Source organism: Hyaloscypha bicolor (genome assembly GCF_002865645.1).
Source record: "Hyaloscypha bicolor E unplaced genomic scaffold K444scaffold_173, whole genome shotgun sequence".
Taxonomy (NCBI): Eukaryota; Fungi; Ascomycota; class Leotiomycetes; order Helotiales; family Hyaloscyphaceae; genus Hyaloscypha; species Hyaloscypha bicolor.
In genome coordinates this window covers 78,735-102,124 of record NW_020194675.1, presented here as the reverse complement: position 1 = coordinate 102,124, position 23,390 = coordinate 78,735, and the positions used below count along the sequence as shown (strand labels likewise).

The 23,390-nt window shown below is 49.3% G+C and overlaps 6 protein-coding genes across 6 annotated transcripts; 4 read left to right on the top strand and 2 right to left on the bottom strand.

The window, feature by feature from the left end:
- Window positions 1-4,067: 4,067 nt before the first annotated feature.
- Window positions 4,068-6,345, bottom strand: K444DRAFT_543308 (uncharacterized protein; the record flags this gene model as incomplete). Its single annotated transcript, XM_024875957.1, has 2 exons — window positions 4,068-5,996; window positions 6,100-6,345. The coding sequence occupies 2 exons, from the start codon at window positions 6,343-6,345 to the stop codon at window positions 4,068-4,070; spliced, it is 2,175 nt and encodes a 724-aa protein (XP_024729418.1).
- Window positions 6,346-7,211: 866 nt separating this feature from the next.
- K444DRAFT_619968 (cysteine proteinase) lies at window positions 7,212-10,744 on the top strand. The gene is made up of 6 exons (XM_024881616.1): window positions 7,212-7,526; window positions 7,630-8,059; window positions 8,109-8,846; window positions 8,898-9,004; window positions 9,053-9,215; window positions 9,267-10,744. Exons 1-6 carry the CDS (start codon window positions 7,465-7,467, stop codon window positions 10,329-10,331), a joined length of 2,565 nt encoding a protein of 854 aa, XP_024729417.1. The 5' UTR covers window positions 7,212-7,464; the 3' UTR covers window positions 10,332-10,744.
- Window positions 10,745-10,782: 38 nt separating this feature from the next.
- Window positions 10,783-12,920, top strand: K444DRAFT_619967 (c-24(28) sterol reductase). Its single transcript, XM_024881615.1, has 3 exons — window positions 10,783-11,045; window positions 11,098-12,174; window positions 12,232-12,920. The coding sequence occupies exons 1-3, from the start codon at window positions 11,008-11,010 to the stop codon at window positions 12,842-12,844; spliced, it is 1,728 nt and encodes a 575-aa protein (XP_024729416.1). The 5' UTR covers window positions 10,783-11,007; the 3' UTR covers window positions 12,845-12,920.
- A 526-nt stretch (window positions 12,921-13,446) lies between these two features.
- On the top strand, window positions 13,447-14,220 carry K444DRAFT_543348 (uncharacterized protein; the record flags this gene model as incomplete). The annotated part of the gene is made up of 2 exons (XM_024875959.1): window positions 13,447-13,751; window positions 13,863-14,220. Coding segments are annotated over 2 exons (663 nt in total), but the record flags the coding sequence as incomplete, so codon positions are not given.
- A 1,066-nt stretch (window positions 14,221-15,286) lies between these two features.
- On the top strand, window positions 15,287-16,831 carry K444DRAFT_573038 (ClpP/crotonase). The gene has a single exon (XM_024877383.1). It carries the CDS (start codon window positions 15,524-15,526, stop codon window positions 16,778-16,780), a length of 1,257 nt encoding a protein of 418 aa, XP_024729414.1. The 5' UTR covers window positions 15,287-15,523; the 3' UTR covers window positions 16,781-16,831.
- A 1,559-nt stretch (window positions 16,832-18,390) lies between these two features.
- Window positions 18,391-21,638, bottom strand: K444DRAFT_619966 (copper radical oxidase). The gene is made up of 8 exons (XM_024881614.1): window positions 21,419-21,638; window positions 21,169-21,370; window positions 20,848-21,118; window positions 20,643-20,797; window positions 19,516-20,594; window positions 19,332-19,452; window positions 18,878-19,275; window positions 18,391-18,825 (listed from the first exon to the last, which is right to left on the bottom strand). The coding sequence occupies exons 1-8, from the start codon at window positions 21,467-21,469 to the stop codon at window positions 18,661-18,663; spliced, it is 2,442 nt and encodes an 813-aa protein (XP_024729413.1). The 5' UTR covers window positions 21,470-21,638; the 3' UTR covers window positions 18,391-18,660.
- Window positions 21,639-23,390: the final 1,752 nt, after the last annotated feature.

The window sequence follows — 23,390 nt, the reverse complement described above, 5'->3', positions numbered from 1 at the left end:
TAGTTGCCTTGACAGACGGAGAGGTAATAGATTTCTGCCCATTGGTATGTACTGTCTAGGAGAGGGTTGCGGAGGTCAATGCTGAAGCGTGGGTGGAAGACGTTGAGGTATTGACCTCTTTGGAGATCTTGGACCTGGGGATTTTGTTAGTGGAGTTCTTTAGGAATGGGAGGAAAGAGTTGAAAAGAAAAACATGTGCCCCTGCAAATCCCTGCAACACCCATGTTCTGCTCGCGTAGCATTCCTAAAACATGGGTATACGCCCAAAGCGGTAATGACAGGGGGCCAACTCTAATTAGAATGCATAAGCACCCTCTCTGGGCAAAGGTGCTTATGCACTTGAGAATTTAATCCCCTTCTAGCCCCCTTTCCCCGTACTTAGCAAGCTAATTTTTATAATTTTATCATAAAGTAAGGCTTTCTTTTTCGGCTATTCTTTAGCCCCCGGCACGCGCACAAAAGGTGGGCAAGAAGCACGTCCCTCTCTTGCCTCTTATAATTGCTTAAAAAAGTATATCCTTAACACACGCGCACGCTCAAGGTATACGCATACGCTCCGCATGCCGTCGCGCGCCGAAGGCGCGTGACGCCGTGCCCATAACCCATTAAGGTCCTGGTATTAGTAGAGATAAGCCTTAGAGCTCCCAGAATTAGCAAGATGGCTAGTTACGTTTACAAGGGAGGCATCAGGGAGAAAGTTTGGCTTTGTTCCAGCATATAGGACGATTATTGAAAGTAGAAAGCTTAGGAAAACCAGGATCCAGCAGATGGCAACTCGCGATTGGAAATTCATTACTACGGAGAGGTTAGAAGGTTGGTGGGAGGCTTGAAATCGCATCGCGATGAGCGGTGGGGCTTTGCATTTAACCAAGGAGAAGAAGAGCCGAGCATGCATCCTGGCTCGTGAGCCTATTTCTCTTTCTTGTAGTTCGGAGGGCTTCTCCAGGAAGACGTCCAATGAAGTGGAAAGGGTGTCCATATTTGTAAAAGGTCATGTGATCCTTTACGAATGGCTGGAGGAGGTCGGCGAATGATTTCCCCTGTTCCAAGCCTCAAGGTTACACACGCCCATTAAGCCACTCGCGCAACGTCTCAAACTAAGGTCTGGTCCATGGGGTCGGTAGCCAATGATAAGAGACCGTTGGATTGAGGGTGTAAAAAGATGCGCCCTAATTGTTCAAAACCCAAAATTTATGAAGGAACGTTACTTAGGCAAAATGCAAAAATCAGGGGAGAACTTCGCCATAAGGCTATTCGAAGGTGGCAAATTCGGAAGAGAGATAAACCGAAACGATGGGAAGTAAAAGAGGAGCCAACAGATGAGAGTTAAAAAATCCCTTGGATTCGGTGACAGGTTCTCTCACGGGATGCAATTGTCCCTGGAGGCAGCCGAACTTTCAGAACTGCATGATGTCGCCGTAAGTTCTGAATACTTCTCTAATGGGCACCAAAGATCGGCCCTTCAAGTAAATCCAGAGCTGAGACGCTTGGGCCCACTAAAATTACGACATGCAACGAAACAGATCAACTGTGGTAAGCAGCCCCCCTTTCCACCTCGCTTAAAATGTGGCTTAACCTCGGCAAAAATCTAGACCTTCGACCCTTCAGCACCTTCAATGAAGTTACATTCGACACCGAACTACCAGTTTCGCTCGGGTGGATCTGTCACACTTGAAAATAAATCTTATGACGCGAAAACAGAGGAAGAGCATAGTTGCACTTAAAAGGCGAAGTGGAAAGCCCAAAACAATGTGAAGTGTGAGACACTTGAAAACCACTATATTTTATGGGTTCCATTCACTGCTATTCCGGTCCACGATCAGGATGAACATCAAAATCGACCAAATCCTCCCACTTATCGTCCCCTCTGCATTTTCGTCTCCATATTATCGAATACCATCTTAAAGTCATGCTCACCGACATAGGGCATATCTGGGTTGCGGTAGATATCCTTCCGGTTGCGCTTCGTGGGGTGGTGCGCTATGATTGCTAGTGCCGAACGGTGATGGGCGAGTTTGAGAGGACTCGAAGGTCAGGTTTGAGATGCTGGAATTCAAGCTGTAGTTGTTAGTTCGAGCGGAAGTCTGCAACTGAGCGGAGTTTTGACTTGGGGTGGAGACAGCCTGCATGATGCCGTATTGAGATGACGCGGGCCAATGAGAAGAAGGCCGGGAGCTCGAAGTGCCTGTCGTAGAGCAAAGGTTCGAAGCGAAGTAGAGTTGAGACGGCGCTGAGTGATGTTGTTGGTCTTGCGTGAACAGGCCTTGATGCAGTTGCTAGATCATGTTGTTGGGTAGCATTAACGATGAAGGTTGAATGGTAGGGGCAATACCAGGAGGTAGACAGGGTTGATTCGGGGGTATCTAAGGCTGTTGACAAAATAGTTGACATGATGGTACTGGTAGAGGTTCTGGCCATGCAGAATTCACGGATTCGCTGAAAGTGAAGTGGTGAGGTTTCTGGGTATTCCGAGAGAACATGGTGGACGAATTCTTGCTGAAACCGATCCGTGTTCCTGCTTTACCTTTCCCCTTGTCTGGTGCCGACGAGCCTTGTGCTGAAGCAAAGTCAAAAGTCTAACAGACGCAAGAGGTAGACGGCGACTTCGTGGAGGGTGATCTGGAGCGCGTAGTGGACCATCTCTTTCACCTCCTCCCCTATCAATTGAACCTGATGCCGTCCTCGTCCGACTTCCACGACGACGGCTTGCACCACGGCTGCTGCGAAGAGGTTGAGTCGAGGATACACCATCAGCCAGTCTTAATGGACGGCGCTCACCAGGGATGCGTCTTCGTGCCGGGAATACATGAAATCGGGGGACGTGGTAAAGGTCCCCCGCCATCTCGCATAAACGCGTCGAAATCGTCAAGATATGACAGTATGCCACTAATACGTTTAGGTTGCCTCTGTTGATGATGACCATCCAAAGTATGGTGTTATCTGTGAATCAAACCGAAGGATGGTCCGACTTTCTTCGATTGCCAGATCCATTTAAGCTTCGAATCCAAGGAGTTTTAGCCAAGTCAGATGTAGTTTGCCAGTGGGCCGTGCTGCTGATGGCAACTTCAGTGGAAATAGGGTTGGCCTCGGATCTGACAATGACGGGGCTTGATGTTCTTCCGAACAGTCACTCACTTGAGATCCCCCCCTTTCAAAGCCGGGTGGGGGTGACGGCCACGTAATTGCACCTGGAGGTACAGTTACGCGCCTAGCCGATAGCGCATTGAGCAGAATTTTGATTAGCCGTACTTCTGTCCTCCCATCGTCAGGTTCCTCTCCGAAGGATTTTGGTGCCATGCCGTGCTACGAGATGTTAACAAAGCTTCGAACACTTTCTGGGTCACCTTCAATGGATAGGCTATCAATCGAAGTAGCGGGAAAACAGATATGCAAGAGTGTGACAACTCCAAAAATGTGGGTTCAGTTTGAAAAAAAAAGGGGCGAGTGAGAAAAAGGTAAGAACGCGAAAAACGAGATAACCACCGTGGGGATATATATTGTTCGGGTTATTGAGTCTACATCCGACGCCCATAAATCGTTGCATCGCCTGGCCGAGCGTTGAAAATTCTTTGGCTTGTCATCGCGACGTCGATTGGCCTGAGCACGGATCCTTCTGCTGCATAGCGAAGAGGAGGGGGAGGGGAGGAGCGGGGTTCTTCCTGGCCGAGACAAGCAAGGACGACAACCTGAGTCAACTTTATTTGTCTTAGGGAATCGAAGGCCTCGGTATCAGAGGTAAAGGTCAAGATATCGAAAGGTGGCCGGAATGTGAAGGAGGAAATCGCCGAGATGAACCAGGTGGAAACGAGAAAGCGCTGACACTTTCACTTCCATGCCACATTGCACACATAGACCACGGATCAATCGTCTCTCGGAAAGCTTTGAGAACTGTCTGAACAAAGCTATCAGTATAGACAAGGAAGCATCATGGCGCATCATGGCCGAAGGCCAATCATCTCAGGCTCAAACGATGTACATGCAGGTATTGTTCTAAGCCAAACGCAAATTCGAATTCAGTTCCCAACTCGCTATTTACGATGCAATTCAAGCAATGCATGACCTGAATTTCAAGCTGCTCTTCTAGCAGTAGTACTCATGAGAGTAATCTTCTTTGCTTTCTTCTTTTTCCCCTGGCCTGGGGTGGCAGCACTACTTTGTCCATTCAGAGAAGTGGCTGCTACTTGGGCGATCAGCTCATTCTCTGCGAGCAGTTCTTGCTCCCAAGATTGCAGCCAGCCATCATCGCCGTCGTGTTCTGGCTGCTGAGGATGGACGTCTGGGGATGGTGGCGTGATCAGGGTGGTGCCCCAGACAGTTCTGGGCGCACTTGGGCTCGTGGACGGCGACGCCAGTGATGCGAACACCGAACCTTGGCGGTCAGGCCAAGGCGGTGATGCATTGTTGGCTTCAAGGGAAGATGGTACCAAAGGATGGAAGTCATCTCCAGAAAAACTCTCTGAGGGAATGCTGGGTCGTTTCCTTCTTGCAGTCGCCCAGCGGGCATCGTCTTCTGCCTTCTCTGCACGCAGTCTATCTCTCTCTTCACGAGTCTCTTTATCTCTATTGCGCTTTCGCCTCTTCTCAATCTCATCTTTGAATGGCTTTAAGACCTCCGGAGAAACGACATCGGTCCAGTTGCATTCAAGGAAACCGACTTCGCAGCCGTAGGGAAGGTGAGACAGGTACTTGGTTCGTTTTCGTAATTCATCATCCATTATATGGCCAGTGGAAACACGCTCAACGCGAGGAAGAAGTGTTGAAGGAAACGAAGCAAAGTTACCAAAAGCGGACTTCAGAATTCGGATATCTAACGGGGCGAGGTAGTAGTGAAGTAAAGCTTGATAGAAATAGTACGGCGAGTCAGGATGATGAGCCTCGTTGTGGTTCGAGCGTGGATGCACTGACCGAGGGCGAGGAGGTATTGGCTTAGGTTCAGTTGCTGGTGATGGCTGACTGGTGGTTGAGTCGTCCGTTAGCTGGTCAGATATGACTTCTGGTGTCCCGTGCGTGGAAAATCCATTAGGCAGATTCAATCCAGACTTGGATGCATGTTGAACGAAATATATCTCGGGAACATCCTCTTCAGTAGTCGTAAATTGGATTGGTGGTCTCTTGGGCTTCCTCTCCGTTGGCTGCTTGGCAGCAGCTGGTGGGTCGCCAATTCCTTTTATCCTCTCCTTCGCCTCGTTCACCGCGTTGACAGCCTTTCTCGTCCACTCCGGCTCCTCCCCAAACATCAACTCGTCTTCATTCTCCTGATGCTGGATTTCTTTGATCTCGGAGTCATATTGCTCCATCATATACTCTTCACTGCCTTTCATGATTCGAGCATAATCCATAACCTCTGCAGCAAAATACCAGGGGATGTCTTCAGACTTCGAGGGAACTTCAGCACCATCGCGTGGCAATGCTAGCGTGCTTCCAGGTTCACGCATGACTAGCCTTAATACCACATCGTCACCCTCCCGTGGCGGAACCCCTTCTTGGCCTGTGTACCACCTCACAGGTCTGGTGTCGGATATATACACGGTATCCCAACATATCGGACATTTCTTCCAGCGAGCTTTCTTTTCGGGGATCGAATTGGTGTCGTCAGTCGAATGCATGTATCGAATGAGGCATGGTAGGCAGAAGATGTGACCACATTTTGCCATGCGTGGTGCAACCGGGTGGGAGAGACAAATCGGACACGAAGACTCTTGAGATACAGAAGAAGCAAGAATTTGTAGAACATCATTCCAATCCAAATGCTGGTCAGCGTTGATTGCTTGCGCCTTGTAATCTCCGTTGGGCTTGACAATGAACCTGTAGTTGGCATGAATGTACCGGGCTTTGTCACTTGAATGATGGCCAGATCCAATCCCATAGATATTGCCCCTCCTTGTACCTCGTCCTAAGGTATTTCGGTGGTCTTGCGGTCGAGGTGGGAGGGTAAAGTTCATAAGGTGAGTGATTGAGGTCTGGCCTCGGCGGCTGTTGGCATTTCTCATGACTCCCTGGTTGTGCCAGTCAATGTTTGGACTGTTGAAGACATTGAGAACTTGAATGTGTCCAGCCATCGTGGTACAACAAAGTCATCAAACATGGGATTTAGCTTACGGATTCCGCCATTGCATCCTCATCCGCGAGTCTCGGCTTCCTGGAGTTCTTGTGCTGCCTCCGATTTCCCTGATTGTTCCTGGGAGACGGGGTAGAATGGGCTGGCACTGAGTGACCAGCAGAACGGCGCGATTCGAAGGTTGGAGATACAACCTGACTCTGCTGCTGATGAAGAGGCGAATGGGACGAGGAGACGTTGACCGATTTCCCGCCAGCTGTGGACGTGTTTGAGGAAGCAGAATTCATTGTGGCCCTCCTATCAACCGTGACAGTAGCGGATCAGCGGACATACAGACAACAAAGCTGTATTGCGCAGTGATTTCGCTCGAGATTGTACGCGTCCAGCTTGGTACAATGGTCTATCCCGTGGGAGGAGATGGAGCTGGCGTTAGGTTGGCTCGAACTGGTCCTCCAGAGGCATACGGAGATGAGAGCCCCCTGAGCAGCACGCCGGAATCGCCACCAAAAGAAAGAAAAGCGAAGCTGTTGATGGAATCGAATCGCAGACGCCAGAGGCGCTGGTATTGGGTAGTGGGGGGAGTCACAGATGTGAGGGGCGGAAGAGTCAATGGCTTCGGCGGACTGGAAGGACTAATCGCGCACCCGCCTCTCAGCCTTGCTGGCCGTGATGGCCGTGATGGCCGTGCTGTTGTGGAGACAAAAGCGGCACTCTTTAATTACCCTCGGTCACGTTTGGATGTTCAAAGGCCGGAAGAAGAGCTAGTTCTAGATATTTCAAAACCTCGGATGTGGCTAAGAGGAGGGTGCTTTGCAGGTACGACAACGTGAGAGAGCATTCAGAGACGCAGTATTTGAAATGCTCAGCTTCATTTAGGATCTTGAGAATGAGCGCCGCTTGTCCAGCATGAGGCTGTTTGATAAAGAAGCTGTGAGACATCGAGGCAGTTTGACGGCGCACGCAAATAATTGCCAGCTTGAAATCCACAAAACAGTCAAGACTCTACAGCAGCCCATAGAAGTTGCATAAATACACGCGACAATGTAGGATGAATGTGAAGGTTCGGGGCGTTGCCAGCTGCCAGCTGCTCTCGAATTTGGCCCCCTGCCGTTTTTTGCCGCAGGCTTCGGCTCTGTCATCTTCTCGCGGCCATCCATAATTTTGATATCGACAACAACCTCGACTGCGCATGCGACAGCCCCAAATCGAATCCACGCCCCCAATCCGCGATTCATTAAACCACATCCTCGCGGTACATCCAAACATCTCTTCCATGCGCTGACAATCTCCACTCCTGAAGAGCAGTCTTCGCCGCCCGCGACTCTATCTGCAACGCGCAGCTCCACTGCGATCCAGGACGCGGTCGGTTTGGACGGCGGATCTCCCACCATTGTTCCCAAGCCGGCATGATGAACGGCCGTCATCTGCCGGCAGGGCAAGGCATGCCGCCAGATATGGGTAGGAGGAGGTAAGTCGCAACTTCTCTCGGTGTATCATTCTTTGGTGTCGGTTTCCGTTATGGCAATGTCCAAAAGCTCCTGCGACATTCAAACTGATTCATCGAGGAACAGGCCGTACAATCAGCACCAGCAATACCCCCCGCAGATGTACAATCCTTACATGCAACCGTACGCCGCGAACTACTACTCTCAACCTATGCCTCAGCAGTACCCCAATGTTCCTATGCCTCAGCAACAATATGGGCCATATCCGCCATATGTTCGATCTCCTCCGCCTCCTCCTGTAGCACACTACGCTCCTGCTCCAATATCCCAACAACACCACCAACAATCATATCCCCGGCCGCAGCCATCGCCAGCTCTTTCGACGCCTTATCAGCCGCCTCCATCCCAGACGCCTCCGTCCCAAACACCTCCTTCAACACAGTCATCACATACAGCTCCTGCTCCTATGACACCCCCCACACCCCACCCGACGTTAAGCATAGCACCATTTTCACCCCCCCAAGAAGAAATCCCGACAATACCTTTCAGAGCCCCAGTAAGTCCCCATCGCCTTCACTTACCAGATTAATACTGATTAGACTCAGCTGCCGTGGCTCTCAAGACCCGACCTTCCTTGGCCAGCAAGACGAGCTAGAAGAAAGCGGAAAGTTACCCCACAATTGTCTACAGAACCGGTCGAGCTCCCAATTATCGCACAAGGGACAAACCCCGAGCCCGAGTCCGCACCCGAGGTTGAACGAAAGCCGACTGCAGATGCAGATATTCCTCGACCCGAAACGCCTTCAACGAGTCAACCCGCATCCGAGAACGCCGAGTCCACAAACCCAACTACCCCTTCCTCAATTCAACAGCGAGCTATTCCGGCCGGCGGAGACACTACCCCAGTCGCATCAAAGCAACCTCAGAAATCTACTGTGCCAGTAGTCCCTGCTATACCAAAGACCGTTCCACGCGAGGCGCCCAAGCCAGCTTTAGAAGACAAGGCAGAGGAACCACAGAAGCCCACCGTTGATGGGGAGCAAGATACTACGAAGACCGAGGCTGAGCAAGATGCGACGGAAGAGATCAAGGAGGCCGGTGCTCCGAAAGCGTGGACGACTCCCAAGCTATGGACTGGGCTTTTCAACCCAGCTGCGCCGACATCTACTGCGCCTTCAAGCGAGTCGGGACGAGCTGCTACAACTCCTGGTTTTAGCAAGACCAACTCCGAATCTCTTGCTGAAGCATTGGGATCTTTCACTGCCGTCTCACCAGACTTGAAGGTGGCTTTCCTTAAACCCCGAGGTCTTGTGAACACAGGTAATATGTGCTATATGAATTCCGTGGGTGATCACGAACTTCCCATGTTTCACGGCTACTAACTCAAAGTCAAGGTTCTTCAAGTTCTTATCTTTTGTGCTCCTTTCTATAACTTCTTAGATCAAGTCAGCAAAAAAGCTGCATATAGTTTCAAGAGTGAAATACCATTGATTGATGCAATGTAAGTAGCACAACCTTCGAGCCCAAACCCCAATCTAATAATTCGAAGGATATTATTCATGCGAGAGTATTCCGTGATTGATTCAGCGTCATCTGTCGACAAGTTGAGAATGCGTTTGAAGGAGAACGAACTTGAGCAATACGGGGAAGCTTTCACACCAGACTTCGTCTACAATGTTATAAATCGCCTCCCCAGATTCTCTACGATGAGGGTAGGTTCCCTCTCGAATCTTCATTTAAATACAGTCACTAACAATTCCCAGCGCGGGCACCAACAAGATGCAGAGGAATTTCTAGGATTTCTCCTCGAAGGTCTGCATGATGAGTGTGTCTCTGTTATGCGAAACAGCTCTTCGAACAATACTTCTGCTATGGCTACTCCTGCAAATGGGCCATCAACCCCTACGAGCGAGGCTGGCAGTATTTCAGGATCCGTTTCTGGCAAAGAGAATGGATGGTTAGAAGTTGGGCCGAAGCAGAAAGCCGCGGTGACTCGATCATCAGGCACCATCACCACTGGTTCTCCGATCACCAAGATTTTTGGGGGCAATTTGAGGTCCGAACTGCGAGTACCAGGCCTGAAAGACTCCGTCACGCTTGAACCATACCAACCCTTGCAGTTGGACATTGGTGCACCACATGTCAATAACATTGTCGATGCTCTGAAGGGTCTGACTCGTTCAGAAGCTTTGCATGGCGACTTCAAGTCTCCCAAAGGTCCAAACGTCACTGCTACCAAACAAGTTTTCATTGAGACAGTTCCACCTGTTCTCATCTTACATTTGAAACGCTTCCAATACGACAATGCTGGAGGCACGCAGAAGATTTGGAAGAAGATTGGGTACCCACTCGAGCTGGAAATCCCGAAAGAAGTCTTCCCTCGACAGAAGCGCAGTGTATACGCCCAAGGCGGACTACCGAAGTACAGATTAATTGCCGTTGTCTACCACCATGGAAAGAACGCCAGCGGAGGTCATTACACTGTCGATGTGAGAAGACAGGACGGCCGCGAGTGGATCAGACTTGATGACACAGTCATCCGACGAGTACGGAGTGAGGAGGTCGCAGAAGCCGGAAGCGAAGAGGACCCGAAGGTTCTGGCTGCAGCTTCAGAAGCCCAGAAGAAAGATTCACTATCCGGAAATGGGTTCTCTGCAATTGGGGATGTTGCCGAGGAAAATGAAGAGGATGGTTGGAAGCAGGCGAGTGGGCCTGGAAAGAAGTGGTCGAGTGTTGTTAATGGCACTTCCACGCCAAAGGCAAAGACCGACAAGTTCTCGATCAAGGACAACAAGGTTGCGTACCTCCTGTTCTACCAAAAGATATGACGAGACAGTTGGGATGATCCGCCACGGACGGACGCTCTGATGGGTTACGTGGCCATGTTCCTGTGGGTTGATGAGAGTCGCGCTCCCCCCTCAGATTCTCCGAGCAACACTTGATCGCGGTATAATGGGCGATATCTGTTGGCATCAAAGAAGTTTCATTGTACATCACTGCGTTGATACATCATTTACAGGGCATGAGCGCAACGGCGCAAGAGGCTCATAAAAGTGCATATGGGGGAGCGCTTCGAATGTACGATATCGATGGTTGCTCCGGAGAATTTCTCCTAGCGATGCAACTCATGATGCAATAAAAAATGAACGTAATAGCATGTAGCACTGTCTGTACTGGGTCGTGACTGAAAATTTGTGGATTTCAGGATCAGTATTGAGGTCTACAAGCACTTGAATTGGTGAAGTTCCAGATACGTGCCCATTTTCGTACCCTGATTTGCTGCGCCTGTTGACGACGCGCTCGCGGGTAATCTCAAATTTTCGCGAAGTCGAAACAACAGAACATCTCAGCGAAACACCATCCGACAGAGGAAACCCTGGGACCCGATGCGCTGAATGTCCCGCCATGTTCAATTGATCGCATAGGTTGTCACGACCACACTTCTGCTCCTTCTCTACACAATTGAGCTTGCATTGCACTGTCGCTCCTTCCTGTTCCGCCACAATGTCTGAAGGGCGATATTCTTTGCGCCAGACTCCCAAGTACCACAACAACCCCTACGTTCGCTCCTGAACATTACTTACTCTTGAATAGGAAAACGGAGCATCTTGGCTTCGTGGAGACTCCTCGCATTCGACGACCCTCCAGCCGCCGCAAGTCCCAATTCCCCGATGACGGAGACGACTCTTCCTCTGCCACAGATACATCCACGATCAAAGTCGCGTCAAGTCGAACTCCAAGTCGAACAGTCAGCATGATTGAAAAGGCAATAACGAATGGGCACGCAACCAATGGCTCTGCCATCAATGGACACGTCAATGGGGCTGCCAATGGCTCCACAAATATGCAACAAACCATGACACCCAAAATTGTTGATGGATGGGCCCCTGGATTGGATCCCAAGGTTGACTATTCCGGACACTTTGATTTTGGAGGCTCTTGGGGTGTCACAGCCATGATGATTGGATTTCCGCTGCTCATGTATTACATGTGGATTGGAGCCACGTTCTACGATGGCAAGTTTCCCACGCGGCAACCCGGGCAAACATTTCAAGAGTTCTTTCTCTCTATGGGAAATTTGGTCTACGAACATGCCTTCCCCTCGCTCTTTGCATGGAAAATATACTGGTCCTTCTTCTCCTTTGAGGCGGCATGTTATTGCCTCTTGCCGGGAGTTTGGGTATATGGCAAGCCCTTGCCATTCGAGGGAGGAAAGCAGTTGAAATACTACTGCTCAGCTGTCTGGTCTTTCTACACGACCATCATCGTCGTGGCGGGGCTACATTATACAGGCGTCTTTCCTCTGTACACCATCATCGATGAATTTGGGCCCATCATGTCTGTGGCTATCATCTCCGGATACCTCGTCTCAATCGTGGCATACTTCTCGGCTCTTACTCGTGGAGCCCAACATCGCATGACTGGTTCTCCTCTCTACGATTTTTTCATGGGTGCTGAACTCAACCCGCGCATGTTTGGAATTCTGGATTTCAAGATGTTCTTCGAAGTCAGACTGCCTTGGTATATCCTTTTTGGCCTCTCCTGCGCCACTGCTGCTAGACAGTACGAGCAGGTTGGATACGTCAGTGCTGAAGTTGCATTCTTGGTTATGGCACACTTCTTGTATGCGAATGCATGCTCAAAAGGAGAAGAGTGTATCGTTGCAAGCTGGTTCGTATTCTATTCTCCCATGAAGTGCGTCTCGAACTATTAGTGACCTTTGCGTAGGGATGTGTACTTCGAGAAATGGGGCTTCATGCTCATCTTCTGGAATCTCGCTGGCGTTCCCCTCAGCTACTGCCACTGCACCCTCTACCTCGCCAACCACCTCGATGACATTCATTCGTACCCCTTCCGAACACCCCTTCTCGTCCTCCTCTTCACCAGCTATCTCTTCATGTATTGGATCTGGGACACCACCAACTCGCAAAAGAACCGTTTCCGCGCGCAAGAACGCGGCACCCTCGTTGAGCGCAAGACCTTCCCCCAACTCCCCTGGCAAATCGTCAAGAACCCCCGCGTTATCAAGACTAAGAGTGGAGACTCGATCCTAGCTGATGGATGGTACGGCAAAGCAAGGAAGATACATTATACATGTGACTTCTACTTTGCGTTGACTTGGGGACTGATCACTGGGTTCAATTCACCGTTCCCGTGGTTTTACCCGGTGTTCTTTGGGTGTATGATTGTGCATCGTGCGTATAGGGATATTCAGCGGTGTAAGATTAAGTATGGGGAGAGCTGGACGGAGTATGAGAAATTGGTTCCGTATCTGTTCATTCCTGTGAGTCCTACTGTCTCCTTCCGATCCAGGCTAAGACGTCCACAGTATGTCCTTTAAGACCTCGAAGATTGTAGAGATTTCAGGATGCCATGTTGGGGCAGTCTCGAGCGTGCTTGTGTTCTAGCCGACGAGTCTGTCAGGGAGACTTAGAAAATATGAGTATGAGTTGTATCGCATGAGTTGTATGGATATGCATGAGTAGTAGAGTGTTGTGAAATTCAAGAGGGGGCCTCTGTGCATTGGGCGTGGGTTGGCACCTTGGAAAATTCGGTTGGATCATTGGATCCCGTTCTCCGTTTCCGTTCTCTTCCCTTGTATGTATTACGTTTACGCCTCGCGTACCTAGGACCCCTAATAACTACTTTTGTAATGCTGCACTTGCTCTTTTGTTTGCTTGTGGTTGTGTTGTGCTGTCCTAGAGAAGTTTCCCCGTTTTGGCGTGGAGATAAGCCGACCCACGTCAAAGGAGTAATATCATACGGTATTCTCCCCATCAACCAACCTCCAATCCAGGATTCTGAAAACAATTGTTTCTTCACCTTTCGATGCTCTTTTTTGTTTCTATCTGCTCTTAAACCCCAAGATGTCGAGGCTGCTACAGTTCCTCCCGCAAGAATGGTCCCCACCCGCCGACCCAACCACTTCTTTGCAGGGAAACTATCGTTGTGACAGGTGCCAATTCTGGATTGGGCTTTGAAGCCGCGTTGAAACTACATCAGCTGAATTGTTCTTTGTTGATCCGCTGTGTTTGTGATATATCGAAGGGTGAGGCTGCAATGGAGGAGATTGTGGAGCGGGTTGTGCAAGGCAAAGACGGAGAGGGGAGAGGGAGGATAGAGGTGTGGAAGTGCGGATTGGGAGACCATGATCGTTTGCTGGGTTTTGCGAAGAAGGTGAACGGTGTGATGTTGAACGTGGTATTTTTGGTCTCTCCAACAAACACGGACGCTATTCCCGGGAAGAGGTGTTGCAAATCAAAGTCCTGTCTACCGCTTTACTTGGTATGCTCCTCCTGCCCAACCTCAAGGGCTTCAAGAAGAGAAGGCGAGAGGCTACCTGTGCTCGAATCCGTGAGCTCCGGTGGTCACGAGCTGGTCATGAACCCCGGGGAAAAGAGCAAGGCAGGAAATCTATTGAGAACATACAACGATCCCGTATCCTTTAATCCACGGACGCAATACCAGACATCAAAGCTGTTTGTTATGCATGCATGGTATGCAGACGCCTGCCGCGATAAGGAAGTCAGAGGAGGGAAGCCGGAAGTGTTGGCCTTAGCAGTATGTCCCGGCGACGCGAAGAGTAATCTGAGTTGGAGTCACCAGGGCGTTGGGGCGGAGGTGTTTAAGTGGGTTTTGGCGAGCATGTTTCTAAGGACGACGGAGCAAAGGGCTAGGACGCTTGTTAGTGGACTTCTGCTTGGGGAGGGGCCATAGAGAGGTTTCTGGCAGAGTGATATTTTGAAAGACAGTGTCCTGAGAGAAGGGAGGGCCACCAGTAAGGAGGGTACTGATGAAGTGTTTAGGGCTGCTCCGCTTGTTTCTGGGGAGGAGGGAGGGGACTTGAGGAGGTGGTTTTTGGGGAAGATTGTGGAGGCGTTGGAGAAGGATGTCCCAAAACTGAAGGATATTCTGAGGACATTTGAGAACTCTTGAGTGCTCCTATAGGTGAGATTGGAGGATAGATTTCAATTAAATTGTCGAGGTTTACCTCAAATCACTTTGTCACTTTAACCAGCGCATTTATATATATAGAGTGTATGGGTATGTCTTAAGTGTATGCGTATACCTTAAGTATATATATATATATATCTTAAGTGCACGCGCATGCCTTGAGCAATACACACGCGTACCTTGAGGATATACTTTTTTTTTTTTTTAGCAATTACAAGGGGCAAGAGAGGGTCGTGCTTCTTGCCTGCCTTTTGTGCACGTGCCGGGGGCTATTTCTGGAAACTAATTGACCAATGCACAGTCGTGAAAGAGTTGCACTAGTTTGCCCAGTCTTTGCTTGATCACGAGCCTATTGGCTTTTCGCCAAGGCCCTACATGTGGCTGAAGCAGGCAAAATCGTGTGTTTCAGGAAGCAGAGATACCGTGAAGAAATTCGTATTAAAGCATCAGATGCGAAAATCTCGTATCTGGCTGGATGTCTGCAGGAACTTCAATATCCTCTTAACCTATCCTCTTCGAGAAGCTTAGAGCGACTAGTGGCTTCCTGACAGCCACCTTGACTTTGTTGGAGCCTGGTGGAGCCACAATTCTCAAAACTTGAGACAACCTGGACGGGAAAGTCCGTTCTATACGATGGCAGGCTCCCGTACAAGGATATCTTTCACCTTCTTTACCCTTTAGCACACCTCTTCTCCGTCACTTCAAGTTACGCCTGGAATTCTACGAAAGTTCGTGCGAAAATCACTTCATCTTTACTACTAGAGGTACTTTTTGTTAGCCCAACCTGGTCTTTGTCACAGACGTAGGGAAATCAATCATGAAAGGCCTCCTTCAATTAATACTTACATTTGCTGGGATACTTCGTCCGGAACTCCCAAGCGTAGACGAGTCATCATTCCCATCGTTGCCTTCTGACCACCCTGCGTCGATTCAATTGTCAGCTTGGCTTGTAGCCTTCAACACTGGCGACAAAAAAATACTTCTTACCTACCATAAGTCGAATTTCCCTTACAACGTTGCAGGGAACGATATCCGAGGGATCCAAGATGAGCTCGAACTGGCGCGGATGACGGGTGGCTTCCGTATAGCTGATATTGAGTCTACATCTGCGCCTTCCTCCATCGCCGTTGTGCTTCAGGGCAAGAATAGACGCAATTACGGTCGGCGGTATGACCGAGTTTCGATTGAAGTTGATATCTCGAAGTCAAGCTATCCCGTTACGGCATTTGAAATACACGCCATCAATACTCCCCTGAAGCTCATCCGCCAAGATGATCCTCGAAGGCCAAAATACGAGAAAGCGTACAGGCCATTGACTGGCGTGCTTCGGCGAAACGTCGTGCACGGTTTGGCAAAGGTCATACGCGAGCAGTATATATATCCAGAGTTGGGGAGGGATATTATTGGCGCCTTGGAAACCCATCTCAGAAATGGTCAATACGAGGCTTATACGAACAGCGAGGATTTTGCACAACGCTTAACGGAGGACATACAGGCAGCTGGGCACGATAAGCATATGTCCATTGACTTTGATGAGCCTCCCGAGGACGAGGGGTGGTGGAATATTTTCCCTAGTAAGCAGAGGGAGATGGAACTTCTTGAGGAACTTCGTGGTATGAACTTTGGCTTTGATTCAATTTCGTTTAACAAAGTCTCTGTTCCTGGAAAACCCATTGCCACTCTACCAATTAATTGCTTTGTTCCTTCGGACGAGCTGGAAGTCCGTATTGCTATAGGTGAAAAAATGAGTAGCATTGCGGATGCTGACGCGCTACTTGTCGATCTCCGTACGAATCATGGCGGTGACCCTCATACCATAGCCTTCGTGGAGTCATATATACTCGCCCACGCCCCACTTCACTTACTCGATTTCGTTGATCGCTCTGGGAAAGTCAAAGACTCATTCTCCACCCTTCCGGCAGGCAAACTCCCAGCAGGCTCAAAACTCTTTGGCGGATCAAAGACATTGTTTGTCCTGACAACCAATGAGACGTTTTCTGGTGCGGAAGATATGGCATACAACCTACAAACTTTTAAACGAGCTTCCGCCATCGTGGGAGAAGGGAATGAGTCAACTGCGGGTGCAGCACACCCCATCAACACTGCACGATATCTCTGCGAGAAAGACTTTGGAAATATGTGGTGGTCTGTGGCTGTACCAAATCTTAAGCCTGTCCATGAGATTACTGGCACAAATTGGGAAGGCATCGGTGTGAAAAGTGACGTTATTGCCGGAGAAGGTGACTGGAAAGGAGTTGGCGACGCAAAGGAGGCAGCCACAGCGCTATTTATGAAAAGCTTAAAGCCTGGGCAAGAATTGTAGGTGTGGGGAGTCCTGAGATGCTGTTCCAAGCTCGTGACTTCGGTTGCTGGCACTTTCCCTTTCTTTTCTTTTCTTTTCCTTTCCTTTTCCTTTTTTGGGGGGGGGGGGGGGGGGGGGGGGGGGAAGGGGGCGGCTTGAAGAATGCTACGAATCGTTTATTAAACTCAAATCAGATCTCTTTTTCGTGCTTTGCAATGGCAGAACTGATATACGAGTAATATCGATTTACCTTGTCGAGTAATACGGCAAGGGCCTTTGGTTTCCTGAATTTCAACACCCAAGTTTCGTCGACTATAGACACAAAATCAGTGTGCCTCTATTAGACGAAAACGAACTTTCAACTTTCCGCTTCCAGTGCTAGCAATTTATAAATTCGCCGCCTGAAATCACATTGCTTCATTACTAACACTTTATTTCTGCTCTAAACAGTACTAGCAGTCCGTTCTCCATCTCAATACCCTCAGATCTAGCGTCTGTCAGCCTTCGTTTCCGCAGTCCCCATCAATTGCCTCCTTATTAGCTGAAACCACTAGGCCTTCTAAGATCGAGTACAAGTTTTCAGCCTCGTTCAAGTGGGTCCCCGATATGGCTGCCAAGGAAATTTCTGAGGCGATGGATAGTCTTTGCTGCTAGGGCCGCTTAATCGTTGTAGTGGGGTTTCATACATATGACTATTACTCGAAAGCTTACAGGGAGAAATGCTCGAGGTCTCCTAGACTATTGAATAGTAACCGATGTGAAACCGGCTAAGGAAAGTAAAGTACAAAATGCTAGACAAGAGAGAGAGATCTGAGAATGGAAGCAGTAGAGGTTAGATCGTCCCCGAAGGGGTATATGAAGCTGAAGCAATCGCCTCGTAAGGATTAGATTAGTAGCTGTGCCTGCGGCTTAGCCGGTCGGCGTCTACCAAAACCATACATCTAGCTCAACGTTTATTTATAAATAGTTTAAAGCTTGAAAGTAATATCTCGAATATATACAACAGCCACTTCCTTCTCGATTTTACAGCCACCAGAGCTAAACCCGGCATTAAGGGGCTTTAGCGAGCAAGATGGCGGAGAGTCACGTGTGCCCAAAACGCCCTTATATAGTGTTGGAATGGAGATTTATTGATAATAGCAGCTAGCCAGCTAGTCAAGGACTTGGGGGCATATATATACATGGTAGCGTGATTTTTCAGGTAGTGTATATGACAAATCAGCTAACGTGCAGAAATGAGAAGTTGGTAAGCGAACGTTGACGTCACTTTCAATATATACTGTAGCTTAAGGTTCCCAACAACGAACAAACCCGTGATTAGACCGAGAAAATAGATTCAAGTGAACCCCAGTTAAATTTCATTTGGGCTTGCTGGACGGAAATATTCTTTCGAGGGCGTAGAGAACCTTGAAGTGTTTCGAGTGAGTTCCGGAATATATGGGAAAGTACTTCAGGTGATTCATTGCAACTCACAGTATGGAAAAGTAATAGGCCGATGCCCAAAGACCAAAGAAACCGAAGTTGATACTTAATATATATCTGCAAGTGAAAGTACGCCTCTTGAAGCTGTAACAATAAATGCACTATCAGACCTTAGTTTCTTTTAAACTCACAAATCATACCTGATGTCTCCTTGCTGCAAGAGGTACACGTTGAATAATCGACTCATTACAACATTGTTTCTTGAGAAAGAAACGGAATTGACATTGCATTAAGATTACGTGACCAATAGCGTATTAACAGTGCAAAGAGTGTTTTAACCAACATTTACCCCTTTCCAGCTTGACTCCACGCTCGCTATCAATTATCACTACCTTTATTAGGAGTCATTCTGCTCCATCAAAGCTCTTCTCTTTCTTCTCTCCATCCCATACCGTATTTTGGAACACAAAAAGGAACATCTAAACACCGGGAAGAGTGAATCCAGGCAAGTTTGGCCAGTTTCCCAATTTCGCTGGATCACCTCCAATTCTCACGAATTGTCCGACAGACGGTATCCCCCCGTTCAGCACGAACATCATGTACCATCCCGGCGGAGCGATATGTGAGTTCGGTGGCGCCGTGACCTGCTTTCATCAGTACTATGTCTCACCATCTGTCATCAGAATTCCAACATACTGTGCAACTCGTCCCCGAGCAAGAAACAGCAGGAAACAGCGTTCTCTGCCCCATACTGTTCCCGTGCGTCGAACTCACACTTCCCAACAAACTAACCTTAATCCCCCCCACGCTACTCGTGAACGTTACACCCGCTCCGTACGCCCAATCCGTGTTCGTGATTGTGAACGTCGGCCGTGCTGCGCCAGAAAGAATGTAGGGAGGCGTGAAGACTTCGACGCGGTATTCCTCTGGCCAGGAGTTGGGATCCGGGCTGTAATTTCCTGTTGGGTCGGAACCTGAGATCATGACGCGGCCGTCGAGGAGGACGATGGCTTCGCTGTGGTAGAGGCGGGCGACGGTTGTGTTTGCCATTACAGACATACGTTGGTTGACTGGCTTGGTGGGGTCGTAGAGCACTTGAGGTTGGATGGTTAGTTGGAAGAGAGAGAAGTGGAGAAGAAGAGGAACAAACCTGCGTTCCAGTTTGGTGCTCCACCGAGACCGAAGCCGGCGACGCCGTGCTGGCCACCGCTTACTATCAGGTATGTACCGTCTGGGAGTCCGGCCATGCAGGGCATTACTCTTCTTGAAGGCTATAATTCTCGTCAGTCGCGAACTGGAGACTTTGAAATGGGGTAAAAGGAAGGGGGATATACCATGCGCTCAATAGTCCAGACAGGATTCGCAGCTTCCGGTTGTGTGGAAACGCAATTATCGATCGCATATCCACCATTTGAAGTCGACCCCCCACAAGCCAGGACACCCAGAGGATCAGTATAAGGAGCATACTGTGGAAGAGCGATCATAGAGCCTTGAAGCTGGTACGTCCTGCCTCCGGTGGGGTCATTGACTGCACCTGGGAGATTCGGTAGGATCTTGATAGTAGCGAACGTGTTCTCATCCAGAATTCTGGCCTCGTTGTAATACAAGATGAAGATACCAGAAGGAACAACGATAATGAATGGGTACAAGTTAAATGGGTGAGTCCGCTGCAGGAAGTCCAAGTAGACGGTTCCACCCCCGGTTCTCGGCAAGATCTCAAGATTCGGTTGTTCGTCAGCATTTTGACCGATTTCTCCGCCGACGACGAGGATTGAGCCGTTGGCCATGATCATAGCAGAAGGGTACCAGCGAGGCACCAACAACTGCAGGTTATCCGGATCCTCAGTCCATTGGTTTACGCCCTTCACACCGGCAGAGCCATCAGGCAAATACAACCGGATGCCATAATTGGAAGTCCCGGCCCAGCCACCAACTGTGATCTGACGCCCCGCTTTATCAGGCAATGTCAGTCCCGCAGCGCAGAATACATCTGTTTTCAACCCAGTCATCGTTCTCCACGCGTTGTTGAAGTTAGAGATTTGTGTCAGGTCAAGCTCATATGCGCCTGTTCCGTTTGGCTCTCCTGTCCCAGATTTCTCGATGAATGTTACTTTCCCTGTAATGACTTGCGAAGTGATGAGAGGCACGACGACACCGCCGATGAGAAGGGAGTAAGATCCTGCTGCAGCGCCGGTGGGAAAGTTCCATTTCACTGGGTTGGTAGTGAAGGTGTAGTAAGTCAGCTTGTTTCCGGAGCCACACCAGTAGTTTGCGTTTCCTGTGCAGGCGGCATTGCATTGAGAGTCATCGTATGTGAGTGGCACTGCACTGCGGGTGTACTGTTGAACAGCCTGTGGATTTGTTGAAGTTGTTGGCGCGGAAGCAACGAGGATGTTTTGAATATCTCCACAAACTAAGCTGCATTAGCAGCAGATGGGAGAGCTTGGGGTAGAACACATACAGCATTGGGAAGCATATTCGAGACCTGCAGCATTGAATCCGTACTGTTGGCACACATTAATGCAAGACGTCGCATCATTGGTCTGGCTGTCCCAAACTTTGTACGGGAAGGTCGGCAACTGCATGTTAGCGTCCTCATTGGAAGGAATATTGTCCCTACCCACGTTGTCAGCTGATATCATATGATAGATCTAGAGAAGACTCACTGAAGACATCCAGAATACACCCAGCCGGCAGGCAAGCCAGCTTTTTGAGGTCCAGGGCCAGCAGGTTGAGTGGTCGCTACAGGTGGAGAAGAGGTCGTGGTTCCTCCGCCACCGCCACCCGCAGTCGTGGTCCCCGTTCCAGTCCCTTTCGTGTAGACTGAGAGACGACTCCCAGCGCCGCACTTCTCTGCAGCATTTCCGGCACAGGCAAAAGAACAATCACCTGCAGCAGCAACAACAGAGCCAGCAGAGAAACTGTTTCCACAGTAACCTGGAGTATGTAAGCATCAGAAAGGGAAAATGAGGAGAGCACAAGCCTACATTCACGACCATACTCTGTACCGAAGTAGGTATATCCAGCGCAATCTGTTGCACAAGACTCGAGGGTCATTGTGTCGTACGCTGTTGCCTTTGAAGCAAGAGCTCTTGAGCTGGTGCCTTCTGTCTGGCAGCCGTAGTAGTTCCATCCTGTGACAGTACTCTGTCTTTGCTCGAGAATGATCCCAGCATGTGATGAGGTGATCTGCGATATGGTTAGTGAGATGCCTCATTCTTGTCTAGGAGGACCCACAATTGATACTACCACCACTGCTCTGAGAGCAGACCAGAGGTTTCGGCCCATGATTGAGGATGTTGTGAAACGACCGTGGTATCTCTAACCAATTAGATCATCTGATTAATTAAAGCAATCAACCTATCTTGCTTGTACGCCGGAACGAATGACGGGCATACAAAAAACGAAGGTGGGACTCTTGTTGACAACGACAGTTTTGTTAAGAAGAGGGGTAATAAAAGAAAATAAATGCGGGAGGTGAAGATGAGGCTGGGTTGCTTGTCATCAACAACACTAGGGCTGATTTTCCCCGGGTGTCAAATGCAAGCCAATCCAGGTAGGGAAGGCAACAACCTACGGAGTAGCTCCAGCGGCACGCCAACCATGCCGTGAGATGAAAACTTCATTACTCTGACGTCTGCCATAGGCCAACAATCAACATCATCCGAGGTTATAGTTCGTTAAAGTTCGGCCATTTGGACGAGCGGCTCTGGAGAGCGGCAGTATTCTGCCAGCAGCTGGACATGGGACCAATGTGAGCCGCAGAACACATGAAGCACGAAAAGCAGTAGACCAGCATGTGAGATCCGGAAACAAACCTTGGCGTGCTTAGCTGCAAGCACCCTAAAAAAAAACACTTGCAACGATCCCTCCATTGCTGTGGGTGATGATTGGCGCCCAACCTCAAACGATGTTTGATGGCAGTCCAGGCAAATTGGGATCTCCCCACAGCAAGATTAACGGGGAATTAGGCCGGCTGGAAACATATTAATAGGCGTAAAATCCTGAGTCGCTCAAATCCAAACGGTGCTCGGGCTGGTGCCTGGTGAAGGCTGAAGTGGAAGTTGGGAATCACGAAAGGGAGAAGGGTGAGCGGTCGATGGATGGGTGACCCGGGATTGCCTGCACTTGCAGGAACCATCTGCGGGCCGAGAACAACTGAGCAAGGAGGTTGGTTGGCCTTGATGCGCGGGCATTGTCGCGATGATAAAGGAACCGACACGATCCGCACGATCCCCGAGGGATCGGTACCACGACCAAGACCTATTTTGGGATTTTCGTGGTTTTCGTGATGACGAGAAAGGGGTGTGTGTGAACCGTGTGATTCGTGAGGAAAGAGAGTGGGGAATTAAATTAAGGTGCTGACAAAGATCGCTGTAATCGTGCGTCAGGACTGCACTAAGCGTCATCAGCAATACGATCTTGAATCAGCGATACGGTCATTTTTGTAATAACTTCCACAATTTCACAATTTCACAAAATTGAAAAATTGAAAGAAGCCGAAAATTGCGCAATTATTGGGCGTATCTCTATATAAACTTTTCTAATTTTTTTTTTAAAGATCTTGTGCTACGTTGTGAAGTTATCAAAAATTCTAGAATTTTTTTGTTAGGGGAAAAAAAAGGGACCGGACTGATTTTTGACCGTATCGCGATCGCTGACACGCACGAAACCCGCAGGGGCGCACGATGAGCGTTTCTCCCCCCTCGGCTGGCCAATGAGCGCCCTTAGCAGATGAGATGGATCATGGCCCCCTTGCTGCTGCAATCTACTCCGTAACGGCCGCATTTCGCACCAATGCATGCATGTCAGACAGGTGCAAGAACAATTGAGATCGAAGGACCGGAACAAAGGCTCTCCTCTCCGAATTGGATTCTATATCCACCGGCTTCAATACCGCCATCCTGACGAACATCTTTCAACAGCTTCCTCTACCGCTTTTGAACGGCTCAAGCTTTGTTCTCAGCATGCGCCAAGGCCTCCCACCCATAAAACAAACTGTTCGTACCTTGAGGTCTGATCCTCTCAGTGTACTGCTCTGTTTCGGCATCGGGTTTCCTAGAGTAGCCGATAGTTCAATGCATTGAATCCGATCTCCGTCACACCCCACAAGCCTCTGGCCAGTCCCTTGTTCTGGCAAAGCTATGAAGGAGATTCTACCCCCTATTCGAATTGAGCGTGGAATCTAAAAGAGAAGTGGAAACGAGTA